General features: G+C 41.8%; 1 protein-coding gene across 7 annotated transcripts in view; it reads right to left on the bottom strand.

Moving 5' to 3' along the window:
- zfhx3b (zinc finger homeobox 3b) overlaps positions 1-25,716 on the bottom strand; it is a 328,411-nt gene that overhangs the window by 37,291 nt on the left and 265,404 nt on the right. For all 7 annotated transcript variants that reach the window (XM_046386999.1, XM_046386989.1, XM_046387010.1 and 4 more), the window contains one exon: positions 22,319-22,550. In XM_046386999.1, the coding sequence (XP_046242955.1) occupies positions 22,319-22,550 (232 nt within the window). The remainder of the gene's footprint in view (positions 1-22,318; positions 22,551-25,716) is intronic.

Below are 25,716 nucleotides of genomic sequence, written 5' to 3'. Positions count from 1 at the left end.
ATTACGTCAATATTTGAGTGAGGTCGTGTCTCAATTCAAACTGAAATCTAAAATAACATTTACTCAGAGGGTCCTATATTTTTCATACCTCGCCAAAAAAAAAGGTTGATATTACATCCAACTGAAAAGCTACAAACCCTCAAAAGACACAGAGGCTGCCAGCACAGGTCAGCACCTCTCTCCATGTTAGACTCAATGTCTTTGGAGCGAAAACAGGTAAAATAAAAACTATATCGAGACTAGATAACAACATCCTTACAGATGTCTGTGCTATTGCAGCGTTATCACTCTTACGTAGTTTTCCTAGCATAACACTTTATTCTTATTTGCATACTTTGAAAACTGGATTTCATCTTGCAGTAGGGCTTGTGATGCATATAATGAAATTTCCTCTCAAAAGGCTAATGAAAAAGACTCATCTCATGCAATTAGCTGCTCCTTTATTCACTTCTTGTAATGTATTAATTTATTATCACATAATTCTGGCAGCATTATTTATTTATTTGATTATGCACACACCTTACAGCCTTAATTACAAAATACACTCGGAGCCAGATGATGGGATGCAATGGACCAACTCAACCATCATTTAAACTAGTTATCCTTCTAATCTCAGTGGTATATCCAGCCTGTATTTAGCTGAGCCTAATCAGTATATCAAATTGCTTTAGGCTTTCGATTTTATCTGAGATACAAAAATGCCTCATGATGACACTTGACAGAGCAGGGCTACACAGTTCACCCTTTACTACAGCTTTTATTTTGCTGCAAAAGTTTGTTCAAATAACTTTTTCATTGGGTCAGTTTTCATCCTCGATAACCACTGTTTGTATATTATTGATTACTAACAGACAGATCTATCCAAATAACAAATCTATACAGTTTGTGTCACTAAGCAAACCTGACTTTGTCTGATTCTTCACGAACATGTCATAATACTGTGAAAGTGGGCTGAAAGCTCCTAGAGGGGTGGAACCACGCTGCCCGCTGTGCTGCTCTCCAGAGAAAGAGACTTGGAGTGATTACAGTCAAACACTGCTACTCAGTTATCTTTGGCTCAGCCACAGGAGAGAGAGAGAGAGCGAGAGAGAGAGAGAGAGAGAGAGAGAGAGAGAGAGAGAGAGGAGAAGGAAGAAAAACTGGACCTGATGATGTGGCTACAACATCGGCCAGCTGTTCAAAATGACCAAAATGGCTTTTTTGTTCAATACTGTTCTTGTAACATTTACTCTGTGCTTAAAAAGTGATATTAAAAAACAAACAAACAAACAAACAAAAAAACAACAAATCAAAATATGGAAATCCACCCCAGTAGCAATCACTGATAGTAAAAGATCTTTAGGATGAGCATCAAGTCTGATGTCCACTGGCTGCAGTTTTACAACAAAGAACACTGCTCTCAAACATGATCAAGTTCAGCTCTGTAGGAGAAGACATATTATTAAAGAGAGGTCCCAAATGCCCTTGGATTCTGAAGTGGAGGCCAATTAAACGGCTTTGCAGCATCCATTTTGTGCCAAGCAAACAGGTAAGAGTGTGGGGGGGGGGGGGGATTTGATGACAGCACAGAGTAAGAAGGGAGACTGCACTGGCAGGTGGGTGTAGTACCTGAGTGGCCCATCAATGCACTCCTCTAAATAGATTTTTAAATTATGCACATTTTGTGGAACATTATGATGACACAACATCACATAATTTAAGGTAACTTTCATTTTTACAGGAAACTGTTATGTTAATGGTCTAAGTATGACATTTGCAGCTTTTGTAAAGCACAAGGTTCTTCAACCCACCTCCTCCACAGTTCAGTGCTGACTGTGCATACAGGCATGGAAATGAGCAGGTCAGTTAGTGTTGTGGAGCCCCCTGCCTCTCTAGGGCACAGTCAAAGGGATTAACAAACCCTGCACTATGGAGCTGCACTATACCACATCTCGTGTTTCTATGGTATGCATGGCTGTGGTTGTTAGTGTTGCTGTTGTTTTTATAATGGGTGCAGTTATTGTCCTTGCTGCAGAAGACTCTTCTCACTCATTAGCCAGAGCTTGGCAAGTTAGGGGTGAGAGACCAGTAAGGTATAAAATTAATTATTCATCTCAGTGGTTCGTGTTTGGGTGCTGCTATGGGGCCTAAAGCAGGGACTCTAACTAGCAGAAGCCTGCCTCTGGAGGACTGCTGGAATAAACAATTGAAAAAAATGTTATGCCGTAGGTGTCAGTTACCAGGAGAAAGCAAACACTAATCACCAAACTAATCATTAAAACAAGCTGCCTGCAATAATGTGGCTCTCTGTGGATTCATGGTTCCTCCCCTGTGTACTGATCCAACATCCTAAAGCACCATCATGTCCTGTGTCTAGATCCTGCTTCTGGCTCATGAATGGGTCCAGAAACAGCCCCCTCCTCTCCTCCATTCAGCCATGGCCTCTGTAGGCTCCAGCCAGGACCAGCGGCCTCCTGAGAAGGCTGTGATAAGAATTCATTTCTTCCTATTATGTGCTCTTGTCCACTGCCTCAGTTCATCACTTCAGTGCAACCAAGTCAATGAAAGGGCCTGTAATGAAGCAATCAGATGCAGCCTGGTTCCCTGGGCCCGGCACTCCATTCTCAGCTCCAAGACCCTAGCTCCCAGTGCAGGGTGTGTGCTGGGGTGGATGCGGTGGCGAGGGGAAAGTGGACACAGTCTGCACATAGGCATTAATTCAAGACCTTGTCTTTCATAGACTGAAGGATAAGCTGCTCTAACATGTGCTTCACACCAGGACTGCTGTCTCCTGTGGGTTCAGAGAATCATCCAGTTTTAGAAAGCCTTATTAGTTTAACTCGGATTCAACACTGCCACTAAACCAGCCAGTTCAGCTTCTGTGGTAGTCTGTGGTTGGGTCACCAGTTTCACGGCGATTTGATGGAGCCTTCTTCCTACATCTCCCTCTATCTGCAGCTAACCTTTTCACTCTATTGTCTCTACTGCCATCCCTTCTCCCCTGCCTCCACCTATTACATCTCTTCAACATGTGGAAATTATTATGGGGAGTTTGGGAGAGGAATGTATGTGCTGAATCTCAATCGGTGCTTTAAAGAAGAGGATTCTGGCTCTCCTTTGTCTTGTAATGCTGTGAAAGTTTCATTTCAAATTAAAATGGTTCTTTTTGATCTACCTAATATTGTTTTCTCTCCCTTCAGGGGCTGGAAATGGTTGGCCTTATCTTTGATCAACCTCCCATCCTCATCCTCTCTTATAGAGACACATATACAATACAAACACACATGGTTGTAGTATTTTATGTTCTGTGTTATGGAGTGGTCAGGGTTCAATGCTATGGTGCCTTGACCCAAATATTTGAGCATAAAAATAAAACTTGCATTAAAAATGCTTACAAGCTGCTAATATAACTTATGGAGAGCTTAAAGTGGACTCTATGTCACATAAAAAAGAAGGGGTTGCCTGAATCCCATGTTTTCCCTTTATCCGCTCCATCTGTACCTCTTTTCCCACCCTCCACAGTTCACCTGCTGCCAGCTTTGGCAGAAAGACCCTGCGGCTGGATTCTACCTGACAAGAGCTCCTTAACAAGCAGCAGTCATTAACCTCAGGAGCAGGCAGCTGCCATGTGATGTAGTGCACTGGGCCTGCTGCAGAAGGGCCCTATTGATCCAAGACATACTTGGTGCCTTCCTGGATGTTTATAATCAATATGCAAATGGCCCACGGCATTGATTCAATATTAATTTTCAATTAGAGAATTCTCGGGGGGTCCTGAGGGGTCAATACTGAACTGTTCAGAGCAAAGGCTTGAGCAAGTTGCAGGCATTGACGTTCCTCTACCCAAGACAACTTACTTACTGTTTATTTAGCGTGCCCGGCTGTAAGTCCCGATTAAGGGTTTGGATAATAGGCAGAGAGACAGATGGGCCTTTCTACACTTCTGCAACACTCATTATATAAACTGGATTTTGTTCTAAAGTGCTTGTCCCAACTAATAAGTCATTATCTCACACTTAGTTCTGCTTTTTTTGTTTGTTTGTTTGTTCGCTAAGTCTGATAGGTAGGGATACTTATAAGTATAAAAATGAACTTCGTCATTTTATACGTGTTCATAATGGTCAAAAATAAGTGATTCATATATGAATGCAAGCATTTTACATGGCTACATAAAGACACAGTATTCCTCCCAGATTAAGATATTACCTATTAAACATGCAACAAAATTAACACATGTTGGTGTTGCTTGTGCTTTATAGTCCCAAACACATTTTTCAGACAAGCTTCAGTAATTAACTGAAACCACATGCAGCCACCAAGTAATGCTCGATGAATGAACAGAATTTATTTTAAATGGGCAGAGGAAGGCAGGGAGTGTAGAACCTGACAAGTAGCATGACTGTCATTTACTTAACATGTCATTGTTTCCAAAGTCAGACTTGCAGTGAATCACCAGCTGTCACACTATTGTTCCTTAACAACATCCATGCACTAAAATGCAGAGAACCATATTTTATTTACATGATGTGGAGATGAGATAAAAGAAAGCGTTGAGCAATGAATGGGTGAATGAATTCCAGGTAAGACAAGTCTTACTTTAAAGCATAATAACAATAGTATTGATTTATATGCCTGCTATTATTCATGTACAGACAGTGTGTCTATCAGAGAGAGCTGTGGTTTCTTACTTGGCTCTGACTCTCTGGCTTGCTCTTTGTTACAACTATCAAGACAATCAGGCTTTTGTGGCTATGGACAGACACCATAGACACATTCTTCACCACAAAAATTACTTGCATGTAGCGTGTAATTAGAGGTGTAATTATTACATGGTTCCGGAGTTAACAGCCAACAACACTGTTTGTTACATTGCTGTTATCTGTACTATCAATTCATTTCTTTGTTTTAGGGAAGAAGAGGAAGGAGGACATGAAGACTTAGGAAACCAAGAGAAAGAAGAAGAATCCTTACAAAAACAATAAAGTTTCAGCTCTACCAGCTTGAATCCCCATATCAAGGAACAAGCTGAATTGGATTATGCTGGAATATGAAGCTGTAACAACTTTAGCTGATTTTATAACTTCAAGGCCAAGGCAACAAACAATGTAGTGTGTTTAAGCACAATAATAAATATGACTCACTTCAAAATTTATTTTCAATTTGTTTGATAACCTGCGTAATCACATCCCAATACACAGACTGAGTGCAGCCTTGCAGCCATGTTAACTCGCAGAGCTGTAAAGAGACAGCATGAGAAAATTGCGCAGAGTATAAAAGAGATAACCTGGTTGGACTATTTGCTGTGCTTTCCTGTAGATGCACCGTCTGAAGTAATTGGTTTAGGGATAACATTAATTACCACATTGCTCATTAATGGATGAAGCCTTTATTGGTTCCATTGATCAGCAGGACCTGTTAGCCATCATCCCAAGCAATGGTGGATGTAACAAGCTTACATATTGGCATATCAATTAATGCAATCAATTCCTGTCTAGCAGTTGCCATTCTCCTTGTCTACCCTGCCCCCTTCTGATCACCCCTTTTTTCTCCTCTTTCATGTATCTGGAAAGAGGGGATAAAAGGCCCATGTCAAACCAAAGTTTATTAAAAGATTTCCTAATTGTTCCCTAAGCTGAGGTTGTTGCATAGTAGACTGATCACGCTGATATTCGGGTTCTGAAGCAAAACATTCCCCTGGCTGGCCACTAGACTACATACAGAAAGTTCAACTGATCTGACAGACCTGCTGTAACAACTATATCTTTATATTATAATTTGGGTCTTTTCTTTAGTCTTTCAGTATTTTCTTTAAATCAAAGAAATGTGAGCTATAACAACATATATGCATACATAAACAATTGCTTCTCAAGTGATTATAACTTAAAATAAATGTTTCATTAAACATTACTGACTTCTTATTCTAGTACTGTGTTTTGGTATTTACTATTAGGTCTTTAATACAGTACGTTTTCATTTGTATCCAAATTAAGCTTTTCACTTTATCCCACTCAGGAGACGAGGCCTGCTTAGCTTCCTTTTTTCTTTTCTTTCTTTTTTTTTAAAAAAGATCATTGTGTCATTGAAGGAGTCATTGATTACAAATTGCAATCTTCCATGTGTCACATGTGCACCAAAGGGGTGACAGACTTCAAATACAAGGCTAGTGTGCCCTGGTGTAACATGGCGAAATGGGTAGAACTCGGGAATGAATGAGGGAGCAGGGTGTGATAACTGAGAGCACACCATGACAAAGTGGAGGGATTTACCGTTGGGCCTGCAGCACTTCATTTGCTTAATAACAGATCATTCTATAAGAAAGTGGCTGCTCTGAGGGGGATATCACCCAACGAGGATGTCTCACTTGCAGAAATCCTATTTGAAGACAACACCTTTTGAGCGCTCATCCTCCTCCACGCATAAGACGATCAACGCGCATGACAGGCCCCATTAATATGACGCCCCGTGTAACCTTGCTCCTTCTCCCTCTCTTCCAACAGGAACAAAACTGATAGCCAAGAAGGAGGGGCATTATGTTCTGACTGAGCATGTAACAGGAGGGGTGGTGTTCATTTTAAAAAGATGTCTTACATATCCTCCTCTGAGCCACCTGGAGCCACTTCTTAAGAGGTGAGAGAAGCATATGGGACAGAGATGGGAGGTGTATTTGTTTGTGTGTTTGTGTGGAATCACGTTGGAGGCAATACTGCCCTCTGTGATGAACATCCCCTGAGTAAAGAGGTGGCCTTCTGAGTCTACCACAAAAAAGCCTGTTTTTTGCATAGGGTATGGGTTCACTCACTTCTGACTCCCCTCACAATATTCATTCTGTGACTCCCTGACCATCACACATCACATTTCAGAGAAACAGACGTCAACTTGACATAAGCCAACATACTGCAAATAAAAATTCATATGGACAAAAAAGTAAATTGTTTGATGCAGATATAAAGACAAATAGTTCTTTATAGAGAAATTATAGGGATTAAATGGGATCTTTTGAAAGAAATATATTTTCACATCAGGATTCCACACTTACAGAACCCTTAGTTTACATATTAAAACCCAAGTTCTTGTCTCACTGAGAGTGAGAGGAGAGACCATGTTTGTTGGATAGGGTTATGTGTCATATGGGAGACCAGACACACAGGCAGTTAGTTGGACACCCCTTACTCGCTCGATGCGGGACCTCCTGAAGGCCCCTGTCCCCTGAGCAACGCACAAGTGGGCTGAGCAATTAACAATTTCATGCTGATTGCCTGAAGCATGTTTTGCTATGCCATAAAGATAATAGCATGAAGGGTGCAGCCCCCCCCCTCCCTCCGCTGGTGTTCCTCTATTGCTTCCATCTCTCAATTCTCTCCTGTGCAATTCACATGTTGGAATAGCGTACTGCCTGCTTGCTTTATTAAAGACTCTCTCTCTGCTTAGAGGGCGCATTTAAGAAAAAAATATATAAAGATGACTCCCCGAAGAGTAAACAGGGATGATTATTAAAGGGAAGGAGAAAACTAGAGCCTTGGTCTCCCACTGGCTTCTTGATTTGAAAGTCTAATTTGGAAACTGCACACAACAGGCGTGCAGGTAGACAAAACAAACAGGTTCCTTTTCCCTAGACAAAGGGAGCATGCTCAGAGTGGCTGCTGGTGACAGCCCTCATCTTCCTCACTCTCTTCCCCGCCATGGCATGACAGCAATCCACTCTGACCATGCAGCTCACCGCTGTGCAACAGGAAAATCTGTGCACCACTAAACCTGCTATCTGTCTACAGAGCACAGCATATAAAGAGTGCAAAGAGCATAGCACAGCAAGAGCACCGCACAGAACACGAGAGTTTCCCCTCAATTTGTTCATAGTTGTGTGTGTGAGCATGTGTGAAGCTTAAATGGTGATATTGTCTGTGAACAGAAAATAAGATCTGAATTATCTATAGAAAACAAGTAAAGAATAAGGCCTTGAAAAAAAGCACGACAAACAGTGACTGTCGCACACTGTCCTCAGCCTGGTGAGTTCATATTATCCATAGTACAAAGGAACCAGGAACGGTTTCATTTTTGAGCTGAAGTGCTGCCCTGATACCACTAATGATGTTCCAGGTTAATAAATGCAGATTTTTATTGATGCAGTGTCTTTGTGGCTCATATTGGCAATGTGAAAATGTATTATTTTTGATCTGCAATGGTACAAAAAGCACAGAGAAATTCATGTATTTCATACTCTTTATTACCCACTATTACTTTAGTTCAGTTTGTCACTACTTCCATAGTGGCAAAAGCCCCCTGGACACAATGCACATTTATTTTCTGAATATTGCCATTAAGGAGGAAAAAATTTTTTTGATTAAAGTATATTTGCTAAATGACTGCATAAATTCTGACAGGCTCAGTATTCAGTTTGCCACATTATTAACAATATACCCCCATTGTTTACTATGTGAAAACAGACCCTAAAGACATAAGGAGGAGCTGTGGACAAAGGGTTGCGGCACCAGCCCCCTCTGCCCCTCAGGCCCGCCCTCTCTGACCCCCCTCCCACCTCCTAGGCTTCTGGTTGCCCTTCCACCCCCCGGCTGTGTGTGAAAGTCCAGCTGGCGCACTGGCAGCGTCAACGCCTCAATTGAACATGGCTGCATTACAGGCCCCATATTGCTCATGATATGGAGCCTATCATTAATTTGCATTGTTAAGTGGCTTGCAAACACACATACACACTTATCATGTGATAAGGTGAAACATGTTTTTGCGTTAATTTATACGATACAATGTCACAACCCCAACCCCAGACACACCAACAACACACACGCACACACTTATAAATTGCAGTCACATCCCCCTGCTAGAAGGGGATGATAATTGCGGACGGCCAATAAATTACTGCTGCCTCCACATCAATTATAAGCATCACGTCTGGCAATGAGGAAAATGAGATCTTGTGACAAATTTCATGAGGCTTGGCTGCCCAGCAGCCTTTCTTAACATGCTACAGATAGCAATCCCTTATCTAGCCTCTGTAATGGGGAGCTACGGATAGAGAGATGGAGCTGCAGCCATTTAATTAAAAAGCTGGGGGTAGGGGGTGGAGAGGTGTAATTCATTGAAAAGGCACAGGAAGGAGACAAAGCCTTTGTCTCCAATACATATTTTGCTCAATATTGTCACTCATCAGAGGCCAAGCTTGTATCTCCTCTGACAGCAATTCTGGAGATTTTTTCCTGTCCTTGTGCTCATCTCTCCACCATTTTCTTCTCTGTTTCTCTTCCTCTTCTCCCCTTGTTTTCATATTTCCCAGGAGTCCACCGTTTTCTCCACTGGGACAGCTCCAGCGTTTTTTACGAATGACTGCGGTGGACAGACAGTGGCACTGAATGAAATGGCCCCTGCACCTAATTGTATTCCCACCTGGGGAAGGCAGGCAAGGGTGGAGGCTTCAAGAGCACAGCAATGAGGATTTATGGCAGATGGGGAGACGGCAAAATAAAACACCGAAAGGGGTGGCTCTTAAATCTCATTCCCGGTGCAATATTCATTGCAGTTGCAATCGGGTGAGCTGATAGAGCTCTGAAAAAACGACCACTGTGTTCGAATTATGGCTGTACTCTCTACTAATATTTAACATCATTAGAAAATCATTAGAAAACCATCATAAAACCTGGGATTATGACCAGAGCATTAAACACAATGATTATTCAGTGTGTTCTTTCTACGCTTTGCCTTGGAAATGAGATTTCCTCTGCTGCGGGTACGTAGGGGAAAAGTAAGAATATTTTTCATAATTACTGTAACATTTGAAAAACATTGGCTTGCATGAATTACTATACCATTATGCAGTTGTGTTTGTCTGCCCAAAAGCAAAGTTTTCAATGAGGCTTTGCATGGGATAGTGTTAATGCATTTTCATGGGGCATCAGCAGGAAGAATGCCAATATTTTACTAAACCTTAATCTTACAAAACTTTACAAGTCATGTGGATAACAGAGGAGCGCTGATTTTTTATGCATAGCATGCATTAAAAAAGGGGAAATGTGAAATATGAAAAGTTAATCATTTTCCTTTTGGCTGCACTGTCAATGCCATGACCAGACTGCAGTGTCGGACATGAGAGGGACAGAAACAACTATGGCGTAGTGAAACCACCAACTTATAACTAACTAAATTGCTAAGGAAAATGTCTAAAAAGAAGAAGGAATTGGCTTTTACTATCACAAATAACAATGTATATATCTTCTACTATACTATGATGTACTACTCTACTTGAAGAAGGAAAGGTCCAGTAGTGTCAGAGTTGAGTCTTTACTTTTTGGGATTTCTCGGCAGCCCCATTATCAAGAGCAGCCATCAGCACAAAGATAAAAGATCCTAATGGAGCTGGCCCTGGTGGAGATGAAAGGTGCAGAGATGGCACACTGTTATGAATCTCTAATGCAGCCCATGTTTCTAAGGTAATGACTGACTCTCAGGGCCCTTTCACAGGCTTCCCTGTTTAGGGTCCAGGTGATAAAGGTCTCTTATTCCTTGTCACTAAGTTGGAAGGCAGTAGCCCACAGCTCATGTTCTCACTGATTCTGGAAACCCACCATCCAGATAAGATACACAAAGTTAGGAACACAAAAGCATATCTGTGTCCAGTCTGATCCGATAAATTGACAAAAATCAGCTCATAAGAGTGGCAAGTTTGGAAACAGTACTTGTTGTCCGTTACTAAATTTGATTTATGGTCTGCTGCTACTCCACATAAGAATGGTAGTCGCTGTGATAGCAATGAGAAGTGGCAGATGGCATCACTTTAGTGAAGGCGCTGTATATTCAGAATAAACACCTATTTCACAGAACACAGTAAATCTTTTTCATGCTTTCAAATGCTGAAGCATGCTTGTTTTACAGTAGGTGAAGACTATGAACAACATATTCTTTTGAGGTCAGGATGAGCAGAAGGCTAATGTAAGAGCAATTCCTTGTCAAGCTTTTCAGGATAATTGAACTGACACTCATGAGGACCAATGCTCTTTTGAATGCAATACTTGGCAGATATTCAGGCTTTTGTCCTTTAAACTTTGCCAGCAAAAAAAAAATGATGTCCTCTGAACAACAGGGAAAGGTGAAAAATACATAGAGAGAGAAAGAGCAAGTCTTCTCTCCAGTCCCTTTCACAGAACCTAATGGATTGTGAGCACTTAATGCATTAATCAATCAATATCTCTCACTGTACATCAACAACGCAACCAAGTTATGAATGACCTTTGTAACAAAAAAAGGACACTTTAATGCACACAAGATTGCTCCTAGGTTAGCAACTTGGGCCCGGTTTTTATCACGCATGATTACTCCTTCACAAGGCACAAGGCCATTAACAGTGCACTAAATATACTGTGGATAGTCATTACACAATTTGCACATGGATTTGCTGGAGGTGAAAGACTATGACCTGAGCCCCATTTATTCATCTGCTACCTGCTGTTGATTAAAGCATATTCATCCAGACACACGAATTTAAAAATATTTAATACATACTTTAATACACTTTCCACATCATACCAAGGTCACAAATGTATTTTTTTATTTTTTTTTAGTTTTCATCTACTACAAGTAGCAAGCTTGGTCACCAAGCAACACAAGAATTACTCTGACTTGCTCTAAGAAGACATCATGAAAAGTAAGTGTTCTTCTGTCTAGTATGGCTAACATTAAATTAAAGGAAGCCCTTATCTTTGTATAAAAAATCTTTAACAAATAAGAGGAAAATAAGTAAGTACCACATTATTCTTCAAATAGTTTCCCACTGAAACTCATTTTCAATGTTAGACCACTGTTAAGTCTATTCAATAATCACAGTCAGTTGCTTTGTATTAGGTTATAGTGACAAGTGACAACAAAAATAACTTAAAACATAACTGCTTTCTTTCTCTTTTTTTTATTTTAAATCATTTTACAACGCTAGAAAATATTTATTTCCAAGACTTCAAATCATTCATCGCACATTTACAAGACTTCATGGCACGCCTGTCTGTGAACTCATGGAACAATCAATTTTAATAATTTCTCCTTGCATGATTGGATTCTTTAACACTGATAACAGGAATGGAAGACTATAAAGATTCTCTTCTAGGGGCAAAAGTGGACTGCAGGCAAATCTGAAAAATGGTTCCTTTCCTTCTCTATCTTTATCTTTATAATAGTGTGGATAAGAAAGCAGGACAGGAAGGATTGAGGATGGTGATGGTGGGATAACACAGCACAGGAAGAGAGTGAGGTTGAGGGAGTCATGATGGGGGCATGTTTCTGAGTCCCTTCCTCATCACTGGTGGAGCGTGGAAGTGAAGCGTGGAGACAGAGTGGAACGGACAGGAGCTGACTGCAGAGAGCCAGGGAAAAGAAGAGCCCAGAACAAGAGCACAAACTAATGCTATTGTGGTCAATGGACAATGGATCCTGCAAAGTGACTGCAGAGGGCCCTTAAACAAAGAAGGTATTGCCATTCACTCTCCCCCACCCAATTAGATTCTTTTCCCTGGTTTAACATGACAAAAACACAGCCCATTTTTCCTAATTCTGGCTGCCATACTGGCCCCTGTGCCACCTTAAATCGAGTAAGCCTCAGAGTGCTGGCCTGCCTCTTAGACTGACAACGACTTGTGACATGGATTTAAACACATCCACTGTGTTCTCAGCTCTGCATCTCTCACACAAATATGTGCCCTATCTCAGCTTTCTCAAGTGCTTGAAATATTCACCATATACATGAGAGGAACTAATTTCCAGAGAGCCTCCCATCATCAGGCACTTCCAAGGGGAATAACTTTCAGTGTTTTATTGCTTTTTTTTTCAGTCAGATTTTGTGTCACCACGCAACCAAAATTTGAAGTGTGTTCTGCTACATGAAACCATTCTTCACTGCTCGACAGCTCAGAATATGCTTTAGATAATACAAAGTAAAGGGAAAATGAGCCAGTGGCACCACTTATTTATTTTGTTAATGCTTTAAGGGTTAAATAAAAATGCAAGTAAGGCTAAATAAGACACATGAGGATATTTCTTGCTGCGAACAGACCTTGTAGTTAATTTCATACTGTATGTTTGGAAATCCATCACCATCATTGCTCACAACTGGCTGCAGTATAATTAGAGGTGGTGGATGTTTAAAATGGTCAAAGATCAGCAAAATTTAATTAGTGAACAAATTTGTTACGTAAAATTAATATGCAACCGGTTTACATTTTATACTTCTCACATACATGGGTAAGGATATCAGTTGCTGCTCACAGGATTAATGACACACCAACAACCACTAATTACCACAAGCAACTAACAGCATGGTGAAGTGCATGTTCTTCTGAAATGGTTGTTGCTCTATGCCATAATTTCAGATTACACAAACGCATATTTCTGGACAAACATCAATGCACTCATTTTGAACTGTACATATCATCACAATATTACAACTTGAAAAAAACAAGACAAAAATGGAATGGAAACTGGAACATCTTTTTATAGCAACTCTTGGTGTAACATAGCCAAGTAATCCAAGATTTTGGTTTTTTTTTCCCCAAAAATTGCATGTCCTTCCCTCTTGAATGTGCAACGCAGCTGAATTGACTTGATGTGCTCTCCTGTAGGCTTACTGAGCAAGTGGTATGAAAATTGACCTTTGCTTCCTTTCTAAACAGTGGATTATTCAACATAATGCTTCAAATTGCTCAGGGTGGATATTTCTGCTGTTTCCAACTTATTTGACTTCTCTTTCTTATTACTATACGCAATGCATTTGTAAATTTGGTTTTATATGAAAAGAAATCTTTGAGAGAATATTAAAGGGTCCACAAATGAACATGCAAGTGAAAAGTATAAAACACAGAAAGGAATAAAATCATTGTAAATTGTAACAGAATTTAGAAATCATCATGAAATTCAGAAAACAGACATTCATTCTCTTAATCTTTTCTTGCTATGTAAACAAAAAGAAGCTTGTTTTGGTATTACGACAAGTAAAGGGCTCTTTTCCAGTACTATGCTTTGCTTTCAGTGTTAGCACAATAAGACTTGTCAAACACAGTCAGTTCCTGATGGTTCTGGAAGGGCTTGAATAGGTGTCCGAACCTCAGATACTACTAATATACATATATGCATTTTGTTTTCCAATAGGTCAAAAATATATTGTTGCACTAAAACTCTATTTCCCTCTCCATCAGTACAGTGGAACTTTATTTCATCAGTGTGCATTTACACATGTATCATCATTCACTTTCCCTTACTTAAATATCATCCATCACTATGCTCAGCCAAGCTCCTTTGCTCCAAAAGGACAGCGGGACGAACACATCCACAGCCAACATTATAAAACAGCAGTGACAGAGCAGCGTTTCCAGCCAGACAATGAGAGATAGGCCATCACTTGGACCAGGAGGGTGGCCATAAATCTGTCAAACAGTCAGAATATCCAAGATGGTCACAAATTAAATACTATTTTCTCTCAGACTGTCACTGGGCAAGCACTCACATCTGGTTAACCACCAACTCCCCCAAAATCCAGACTTCCTTCCTTTAATAAATAGTGCCTTCACAGCATCACTGCCCGTCAGTCAGTAGCCACCATACAACAAGAGACACTCTACTGTATGTGCTCTGTGATCAACCACAGTGTTCTTCACGACACTTAATCCTGAGATAACCACAGTCTTCGCCTGTGGCAGATTTACGGGATAATTCTCTGGAAATTGGTAGACACAAGCCCCAGACCTGAAGATGCTTTGTAATCAACAGCAGCCTCCTGTGGCCCACATGAGTGGTATCAAACTCAAAGTGGTGTGAGAACTTCTGTCCATCGCTGATACTCAGCTACCAGGGAGCAAAGGGGACAATATCTGTGAGAGGCAGACAGATTCAAAATAATTCCCAATATCCATCTGTGGAAAGTTCCCCTCTAATGTCACACACTACCCATCACCAACATACAGTACAGTAGCGCCTCCCTCCCACTCATTCTGTCCTTTGGTGTTTTTCACCAAACTGATCCATTTCTCTTCATCCACACTCCTCTCACCCTCCTCAGGTGGTGTGTAGTGTACTGTCAAGCACAGCATGAATCAATGACTGGTGCTCACGCCCACAGGTAAAGGTTAGAAAGGTTCACTATTGAATTATTTCTGCACTTCTCTCATTGCTGCCATCTGCCTGGCTGCTTTTAGTAGATGTGATCGAGGCACTGGAGGGGACTCTTTCTGCTAATGCACTCAAAACATGGACGGGTGTGTGTGTGTCGTGTGTATCCTGTATGTGTTTGTATGTTGTTGTTTTTTTTTTTCGTCTGCAAGGATGTTTCATTAAATGAAGCTAACATAACCTGAATTCACACACTAAGCAACATACACACATTTGTACTTACACACACTCTGTTCACTTCTCATCTATCTTTCTATCAGAGAGTGGCTAATGAATCAAAACATCTGTGCATTCAGCCATTCTTTGTTTCATCTGCCTTTATTCTAATGGAGCCTTCAGAGTGTGAGGGCAACATGCTGCTGGATAGGGCATCCTTCACTCTCTGGCTTTGTTTTGCTGTCAGCGAGGCCGACCGTCTCTGCTGGACCCGGGGTGAACTCATCCATAGCACAGATCATGCCCTTTGATCCACCAGCTCTCTCTGGGGGGCACAAACAGGCTTATTAAAAATGGCTAAATAAAACTTTCCTAGCCTTGACTCGATAGTTCCCAAACTTTACCCCTGCTTCTTCTCTGATGCTGCCTATGGTCAAATTGAGCTGCCTAATTCTGACAGCGAGCAACACTGTTCACCCAATACCAAAACATAGTAACAAATGAAGCAATCTAAGTGTTTAACAATTTATTGGTTGTAGTTCCAAGACTACCTGGCATACACTTGCACTACAATCAATAGCATAGATGAGACCATGTTGGCTGTAAGATGATAATGTGTGCCTTAGGGGGAAGTTCAAGTAAGAAGCGTGCAGAAAACTTATGAAAAAATAAGATTTTACAACTACTACATATTACCAATACAGAAAAGCCAAACACGTGAAAAATGTATCTGCATTGTAGTGCAAACATAAGTTATTTTACCAATATGTGCACTGTAGACAATGTGCTGGTTAAGTATTGTCTGACAAAGACAATCAACCAAAGTGGCTTTGGGTAATGAAGGACAAACACGACCGGTTCTTTCTAATCACATTAAAAGAGTCAGTGCATCATATTGTTCAAGTCAGCCACTTTCGCGTTACACACATATCTCTGACTGCAATGAAAGTATTTTGGCCATGAAAACCAAACTATACATTAGCCCTGTGCTCTGTAAACCACATTTCATATAAATCAGTTAGCAGAAACAAGAAACTATCTCCTGCCCTTCCATCTTGAATTGACTTGTTTCTCCTTCATCTCATCTACCTGAATGGCACTGACATGACTGCTGCTATAATTAAACCCATCACAACCATTATGTCTTTGTCACCTAATCTATTCTCTCCTCCATGGTACGTGTCCGTCTGTAACCACAGACTTCCTGCGCTGAGCCCTGACTGACAGGCCCTATGGAGGCTGTGGTCACTCCATGTGAGTGACACGAGGGGCAGCAGGGCTACTGCATTACCTCCTCCCCCGTCCTCCGAGCTCGTCCTGATCCAGCACCTCACACCGCCGACTGCCACCTCTGCTCCAATATCCAGCAGCAAAGCCTCTAGGCCTGAAAATAGAACTCATTAACACATCTAGTAAGTACAAATGAGATGACTGTCTCCTGATGGACTGTCTATCTTTTGGATCAGCTTTCAAGGAGAGTGTCTGGTAATGACAAGAGAGAGGGAAACCAATATTATAATGTGCTGCCAGTCTCCTCTGAAAATGGGCTTGATGACAGGGAGAGCCTCTCGCACCCTCACACGGCCTGATTCTCAGTGCGGACACCTATGTGTGTGCTCATTTATGGGTATATGAGCGTGCAAAATAAAATCTGGTGCATATTTACACCCATGTGACATAACTGACAGTGAAATCACACGCTTAAATGTTCTTGTCCTATTGCTTTTGTTGTTTTAGCATGGCTCAACTTGGCCTCATTGAATTTATCACTTTTCTTACTGTCTCCTTCTTTCCATATATTAACAATGATCTTTGACATTTATGCTGCCTCTGTTCTCCTCTAAGCTAGATCTATTGGACAGACTGGCAGACCAGGACCCAGACTTTACCCACCTTCCAGCCTGGGGGCAACACTAGCCAGTATTTATAGAACGAGGGTTCAGTCAGGAGAGGTTGTAAAAATCTGGACACAAGACATTTTTATTCACAGCCTATCCCAGAATAGAGCGGTGGCTTTCTGGTCAATTTGCTATTACAGGATGAGCCAGAAGAGGAATTCATACCAGGCTACTCGGTAACGCAGGGGGCTTGTTTTAGTAAGAGCAACGTGGTCATACGAATGCTGATGCACAACTGGAAAATCTATAAAGCCATCATTCTGGCTTTTTAATAAATGTCTAGTCTTTTGTAATATTTTCAAAATGAAAAGTAATGTATTTATGAATTTCCTGGCACGTTCTGCGGACAGCAAACAATTTCCTATGCTGCCTTGATGCCCTTTGGACAGGGATTAGAAGGCAGGCGACTGACTGAGGCCTGACTGAGCTGTGGGCCCTCTGGGGCCCTACTCATCCAGGCCTGCACAGTCCTCATCCTCGTATCCACTCTGCATCACCAGGGCAATAACAGCCTTTATTAAAAGCGCATTGCAGCAGTGTCTGTCTATACAACGTACTTTCAGATTGGCCTTAACATGGCATGAAGAAAGGGTCTGGCGGTTCGGGGATACAATATCCTGTTTCTGGAAAGGTTTACTTTGCATTTTAACAAGCATGAATAAAGGAGGACATTCCAGAAATGGCTACCGTCTGTTTTGCTCTTGCCTGTGGGGAGCAAAAGCTCAGACCAGGGCCTTTGCATGCCATCAAAGCGTGGCCAGGCTCACCTCTGATTTTACCTGGCTTTATCAGCTTTAGCTTAGCCAGTGGACATGCAGATAACTAGAGTATGATAGCATGGGAGAGTAAAGCCTTGCTAATGGGCTGCAAGAAAGTAGTCAGAAGCAGAGGAACAGACAAAAAGATGAAGGTATGGTTGTGTGAAGGCATGCATATTAGACATTTGGTATAGTTATTCGGGCAGACCGATGTTGACAGAACCTGTGTGCCACTGGTGACTCTCAATGTGAGCTGAAAGGTGTTGGGCAAACCCTAAAATATAAATGGCTTTTCTCTATTTGCTTTATTAGCACATTTTTCCATGTCACAGCCCATTTTCCAGCTTTTTCAGAGTGTCTCAAGAATTATGCATGAGGCAGCGAGGGGAGCATGTGGGGAGGGAAGAGAAATGCCTCTGTTGTCAGGACAGGCCTCACTATTAGGTGTGTGACCCTGAAAGCGCACCCCTTTTAACGAAACAAGCAATGGATCTCATACTGAATACCACCACTATTATGCAGTAATTTGTATGCATCCTTTAGTCTCATTTCCATTTAATAATGCACACAGCTTCCCTGCCCAGTTTCTCAAACTGGTCATTAAAAGTAACGCTGATCTTAACTGGAGGCTTAGCTTCCACTTACAAGCTCTCATGGTGTGTCGGATGAAACAACTGCAGAGTCAAAGTACGATAACCCCTTCCCAAGCCAGTTTTTGCCCTTGAATACCCATGCCTCTATGTCTGCACAGACGGGAGACAATGAGTTGTGGCTGCCCAGGCGGCCCCAGCCTTCTCCTTCCCAGCCTCCTAGACTCACAGACAGGGATTTCCTCCTGCGATGAGAGCCAAGCTGTCACAGCCCAGCGATCAAGGGCCTGCCATCTGTGACTGAGGCAGATTTACAGCAGGAGCTAATCCACACTGTCAGCCACGTTTGTTCTCCATCTCTGCCTCTTCCATACACATACATATAATCACACACGCACACACACCATTGCTGAAAAATACTAATATTTCACCCTTGTAAAATTTTCTCTCCTGCATCTCTCACTTTCTCGCTAACACACAACAAAGCAAACATTCCTTTCAGAAGGGCATCCACCCTTCAGAGCAATTTGACTTTGCCCTTTTAAAGGCATGATCTCATTCTGTTCTACGCTCAAAAAATAACTTTAGTCGATTAAATGTTAAGAAATGAGAAACCTCAATGTGTCATCAAGTTACATGCCTTGGTGAACATCATTCATATGAAACAGGGTCATCATATGCTCAAGTGTCACACTAGCTTTCACACAAAAACTCCCCAAACTCATTTCCCCCCACTTTTTTTTGCATTCATTCCTCACTCCTTTCTCTTATTCTCCATATGCTGATCTCTCTCATGCACCCTGACGCTTTACGTTGCCAACAGTCACCATTAACCCCTACACATGACATCAAGATGACAACAGGCTATACCTTTTCTCTGTAAACCCAAAATATATTTTGTCCTCATCCAGTCAAACCAACTGTCCTCAAAACTGAATGCGTCATGGTAGCTTTCACATTTCCCTCTTGTCTCCTCTGTCACATACATGTCTCTCTTTTCTATTCTTTGTGTCTATCTGCCACCTGGTAATGAGCTACTGTCCTTAAAGCCAGAGGTTAACACTGGTGCAGACAGTGCATTGGTTCAAGTCATTGCTAAGCTTATTTGGTGATTTCTTACACACAGAGCAGCTGTGTGGGGCTGCGCACCCTCTCAGGCCCCCCTTTGTTTTCTCACAGTTAAAGGGTTAAATAAGACAAATGGAGGTGGGGCCACAGAGCAACATGCCTAAGCAGCACATTTTCAGTAGGAGTAAGAATTATAACAATGCAAGCCTTTTATCCCTATGTTAATCTAATTGGAAAGAAACCTCATTTCTGCTGCCCTTGCTCCCTCTGTACAGGAGTTATGGGGCACCAAATCCTTAAAGTCTGTGTTTGTTGAATCCCCATATGATGCATTGATATGCAAAGTTGTTAAGAGCAAAACACATCAGACAACGCACGATCTCGCCAAACTTCATTCCATTGTTGTCATAGCAAGACGTCAGTTGACTACACGTAAAGATCGAAGACAGTATTGTATACAATGTTGTCATGTGTTTCACAATAGTGGTGAGCTCTTTGGAGAAAAAGCAGGCATCTTTTGCTTTTGGGAAAAAGCCCAGGCAGGCTACAAGGCCAGCACCAAACTGCAGCAGAGAACCACTCGCAGGATCACAGAACAGCAGCAGGCAGGGGAATTACTGTCTAGGTGACCCAGAAATCCAGGGGCAACTTTGTTTTAACAAGCCAGGGAACGTTCCACCACTTTAGCAACTATGCCTCAACCACAAAAAACGAGCCCTGTACCACAGAAGAGCTAGCGAAGAGGAAATTAAATATTACACTGGGAGGGAATGTTTCAGCCCTACTGGAGGGTGTGGCTATGAGGTGGACCAGCACAGCTGATGATGCTGGAACAGGGCATTTGGTGTGTGAAATGGTGGATGAGAGGTGTGGAGTCAGCAGTTTTAGAGTTAATAATTACAGACAAAGAGGTATTATTGAAGTAATTTGATCAAGATGCTTCTTTTCTTGTTTGTCTTTCTTTTTATACCCACTTCATTGAACACATTTTAAAAAGACACAAATGAGGGCAGCGTTACACTGAAAACAATGACTAAGACATAATAATGGGTCGCAATCACCGATCTCGTGTTTATGTTGTCACCTGAACGTCATTGTGAAAGAACACAAAGAATTTTTCCTATGAAGGTTTACAGTTAGTAAGACAAATGTATATCATACAGCAGCAAAGCTATCTAGTTTACAAGGCAACCAAAAAAAGGCACTGACACCAATCCCACCAATTTCATCCACACACACAATCACACTATAAAAACACTAAATCTAAAGCACACTGACAGCAAAACTGAATTCCTTTTACAATTTGTTAGATAAAAGTATAGTTTGTTCAAGTAAGAAAGGGTTATTGTAATTTGATGAAGCAAGGGAGTAACCACTGTGTGTGTGTGTGTGTGTGTCTGTCTGTCTGTCTGTTTGTGTGTGTGTGTGTGTGCAAAAACACTGCCAACACACAGCCCCACTGCAGATGCCCATTACCTAACCTAAGACTCAGGGCATCTAGTACATCAAACGTTAAAAGAGGGGGAAGAAAGAGACTGATAAACACAACATCTGGCAATAAATAAAAAAGACAGCACAAACAGCACAACAACTCCGTCTGTCTGAACATGAAAAAATAAATTCCCAACCCCCCCAACCCTTTTAACCTAAATGGCCCTTCCTCTTGCCTTTGCATGTTCGCTTGTCCACTGTACTGTAGTCATTAACATATTTGGAGTGCAGCAAGCAGAAAGCTTAATTGTCCCTAATTGCTCAGCTAAATATGTTCTCTAATGATTTGCTTCAGATCTGTGACTGCCTTTTGCGCAATTTCCCGGCCGCTGGCTTCATTATCCCTGCCTCCTTGGAACAAAGCGTCTTCACAGGCTGGCCTTTTTTCCCCTGCATAACACAGACAGTGAGTATGTGTGCGAGGGAAGTAATGGTTCCCTCTTGGAGAAACACACAATAGAGCCCCTTTGTCAGGGCACAGAAGTTAAAGTGATTGGAAAACCAAATCTCTGCTTAGAAAGAGTGTTAATTGACCACAGCTCACTCTTCCTAATCAGCCCATAATAAATGAGCAGTTGAGGCACTTTGTTTCAGTCATGCTACTGTTGTTGTAGCTGTGTCTGTTTTTTGGTGCTCTTGTTGTTGCTGCAGCTGCCGTTGTTGTTCGGCTCCTCCTTCTCTGGCCTTAATGCTCTGTCTCAGTATGTCTTTAATGGCTGAAAGGGACAGCTTCCATTAACAGGGGCCTCTGTTTTTACTGGTCAAGGCAGGCTTTGCTGGAATATTTTTTAAATCCTATCAGTATCAAAAATACATCTGACTTTTTTTTTTTAAAAAAATCTCTTGTTATTTTATCTTTGAAGGAGGGTGGAATTTCACTAAGCTCTGTCAAATGAAAAATTATGCACTTCTTCCCTTCTAAAAACAGTAGCATACATTTGAGTTTATATAGATGTGTTTCATGTGTCATCAAATTAATATTAACTACAAACTAAATTTATGGGGAGGAAAATGTAAAAGGGAAAAGTGACAAATTGCAAAAGCAAATTTTGACAATTCAGACAGAAAGTGTCTCAATGGAGCAGATGGATGTGTGTGTGTGTGTGTGTGTGTGTGTTTGTGTGTGTACAAGAGACAGACTGGGATAGTTAGAGAAATCAAGAGAGTAAAACAAAGACAGACACACATAACGAGATTAGAAAACATGGCCACAGGGGCAGGTTCTGACCTGTATCGGAAGAAGGGCATTTGCGAATGGTGAAGATAGAGCTGAGATCCTCTTCTTCCTCTGGCAGGCCCTTCTGCAGGCGCTGAAGCTTCCTGAGGCTTTCACTGCGCTGGTGCTTCATGGAGCGCACATGCTGGATCAGATTGAGCTTGGCCTTGGTCGAGTAGTTACACAGCACACAATGGTAGTAGCAGGCATCACCCTCCACCGCGTTTTCGTGCTGCTGCAGGTGCTGTGGGAGGGGATGGATGGAGAGGGAGAGAGAGTGAGAGAGAGAGAGAGAGAGAGAAAGAGAGAGAGTGTAAGGGAAAAGAGAGAGAGAAGGAGGTTATTGTAGATGGCAGCTAGCTGGCTAGGCACCACCGACTCACTTTCGCTCAAACAGTTGGCAAATGAACAAATCAATTCCCAATCACAGCCCTGTTGTTTAACATCCAGACCTTTTCCACTTCAGGACAACTGTTTGGACTGCGCACTTTGTCTACGCGAGTGTCTGTATCAGTGGGCTAACAGGACAGGAGAGGCCTGGGAGGCACACAAATCTCAGGAGCCCAAGGGCGGGCAGGAATCGCATCAGCCACCCTTCAGAAGCTGTGTGTCTTCAGCCTCACAGACGGAAGGGAGCATTGATCCCCTTCACTCAACAGAAGCCTCCCGTCTCTGAAAAGGAAACTCCAAACATCTGCTTGTTTCACGCATGGGATACTAAATATTGATCATGGTGAGTTAAATCCTTTCTCTCACATAGAGAAAGGGAGGCAAAGTCAGCCGGTGGCGAGGCGGGAGGGGGATTTAGTACATTCTGAGAGAAATTGGAACATTCCACAACAGGAGGACAACCTTCAGAGGACAGGAAATCAGCACTGGTATTGACCTGTCAACCCAAGAACTTCCTCTAAGACTCAACAGCAGGCCTCATCCAGCCCTCATCCCACCCTCTGCAGAGTGACAACATATCTAAAACCCTGTGGTGACACCATACCACCGCAACCTCTTGACACATCACAGAGCTCCAGTCTAATTACCTCCTGCATGACTCAATCAATGATGCAAGGCCAACACAATAAGGCTGGGACTGGTGTGAGCAACAGAGTTATTGACCACTATCCTAAAGCATCACACTGATTGTTTCTGCATGTTTACAATTAAAGCCCCAGACACAATACGGTCACTTGTGTCATACCTGCCACGTGAAGCTCCTAATATCAAACTGTGGAGTCTCACTGTGGATTTCTGTGGCTGCAATCAATGCCAATCACCAAAAGTCTCTTTCTATTATAATCTTCTTGGCCTCCATGTCAACTGTGAGGAATGCTGAGAGAACAAAAATGTGTTCTGTATTTTAATATGTCATCTATAAAACACAATTTATTAATATATATTTTTAATCAATATTATTATCAGGTAAAATGCAAATGATAAATTTCCACATGCTGTCTGACAAGTATGCCAACAACTCAAATCATTAAAAGTGCTGAGAGCTGCAATCAAAGCTGGGTCAACTTTTTATTTTCAGGTTTTATTACCAATTGTGCATTTAAAGCATATAAACCTTCTTATGTTCGTTTACCTCATACATCAGGCTTACACTTAGATAAAGGTTTGGAAAACTGAACCATTCATCTAGAAGAAAACTGAACTGTCCTATCTCGAGCTGGATGCCCTGTTGGCTGGCCAGAAAATGTAAAAGCAATGGAAACATTAGACATTTAACCGCATTACATCTAAATCAGGTGCTGACAGGCTGGTGAAAAAAAAAAAGTCATAACAATATTATGCCTCCCTAAAATGCTCTTGTCCCTTTCTCCTAATGTTTAATTTTCTGGCAATATTGTAATATTGCTATGGGCTTTTCTGAGCTATTGTGTTTCATTCTCTTTGGTTTCATATTTTTCACTTCTACACCTAAAATGTGCATTAAGACACCGCTTCCAGGAAAAGGAATAGGAGTTTTTTTCCCCTCCTTTTTGTGAGCCTCACAGCTCAGTGTAATAGAGTTATTAGGTGATTGTAAAAGGCTCTGTGTCTCTGTGTGCTCTCCTTTCTCGCCTCGTTTTAAGCCATCCATGATGTCATGAATAGGTGTTGCTGGATATTGTGGGAGCCCTCCTCCTTTTCCTTCTTTTCCTCTGTGCACAAATATTGCATCAGTATTAAGGTAGAGAGAAACCTGAGAGACAGATTCAGTTATAGATAACACCAAATCCATCATGCAAACTGCTTTTAGTCAGAGCAGATGTCTTGAATTAAAAAAAGAGAGCTCTTGCCGCAAATGACTCAAGACTCTAAAAATCTACAAGAAGACAAGTTTAAAAAAATGACAGCACCTGACCGAAACTTCAAAGCTAGTCTCAGGAGGTAGGAAAAAAAAACCCTGGGAGTTTTATAGTTTCCCATAAAAAGCCCAGAGTTTATATAGAAGTGAACCCGAGACCGCCTGCCCCAGAATCGGCCATAATTCACTATAAACCTGACTGGCCAGGAACATGGCCTCAACAGGGCCAAAACTTGCCTGCTCCAGTGCATGTAGATCCATCAACAATGTCAAATGGTTACACCTGTAAACCACCACTTTCACCATTGTAGCACTGGCCATGACCCAAGTCAGACTGGGGCATTTTAGAGTCAGCGAATGAGGCAAGAGATCAAACAATGACTGATCAGTGAGGTGGCCCCTGCTAAGTCAGTATTTCAGGGAGGACTGAGGCAAAATGATACTGTGGTGCTGAGAAAAACAGCTCAGTTTGACCCATGAGAACAAAACCCCTCTGATCATCACATGCAGTAACTTTCTCAAACATGGACTCTCACTGAAATCTGTGGCAGTTATCCATGCGAGAGGCTCTTAGGATTGCATCTGAGAGCCCAAACACAGTATAGAGACACACACACACACGCACACACACACATACACACTTTGAATGTGAAACATAATAATGCATGAGACAGGGCCTATGTCTGTTTCCTATGAACCTGCAATGAAGCCCCTAGTTGATAAATCACCTCCAACTGGAGTGCAGGAATTTGGCGGCTTAATGAAAAAGTCATGTTGAGCTGGGAGGAGTTGGTCGGCATGGCTCTGGGGTTTCTAAACGCCCTATCGAGGCCCCAACAGGAGGGGAGCTGTGGAGCATAATGGGGGCAAGCTGGCTGTGTCAGTGGCATGGATTCAATACTGTCTGGGAATTTACAGCAGTCATATAGGAGATTCAGCTGAGCAAGTACAAATGTGCGACTGCCTAGAATGCAGTGATGCACTCAATAGGGCATGGCAGACATGCTGTGTGCATATGAATGTTCTGTATGTGTGGTCTGATTCAACAGAGAAGATCACAAAAATAAACTGATTGTTGGCGCCTTAAAATACTTCAGTCATATTGTAGTTATGATGAAGGGTT

The sequence above is a fragment of the Scatophagus argus genome, chromosome 1 (genome assembly GCF_020382885.2).
Source record: "Scatophagus argus isolate fScaArg1 chromosome 1, fScaArg1.pri, whole genome shotgun sequence".
NCBI lineage: Eukaryota > Metazoa > Chordata > Actinopteri > Scatophagidae > Scatophagus > Scatophagus argus.
This window is presented reverse-complemented; position numbering and strand designations above follow the sequence as displayed.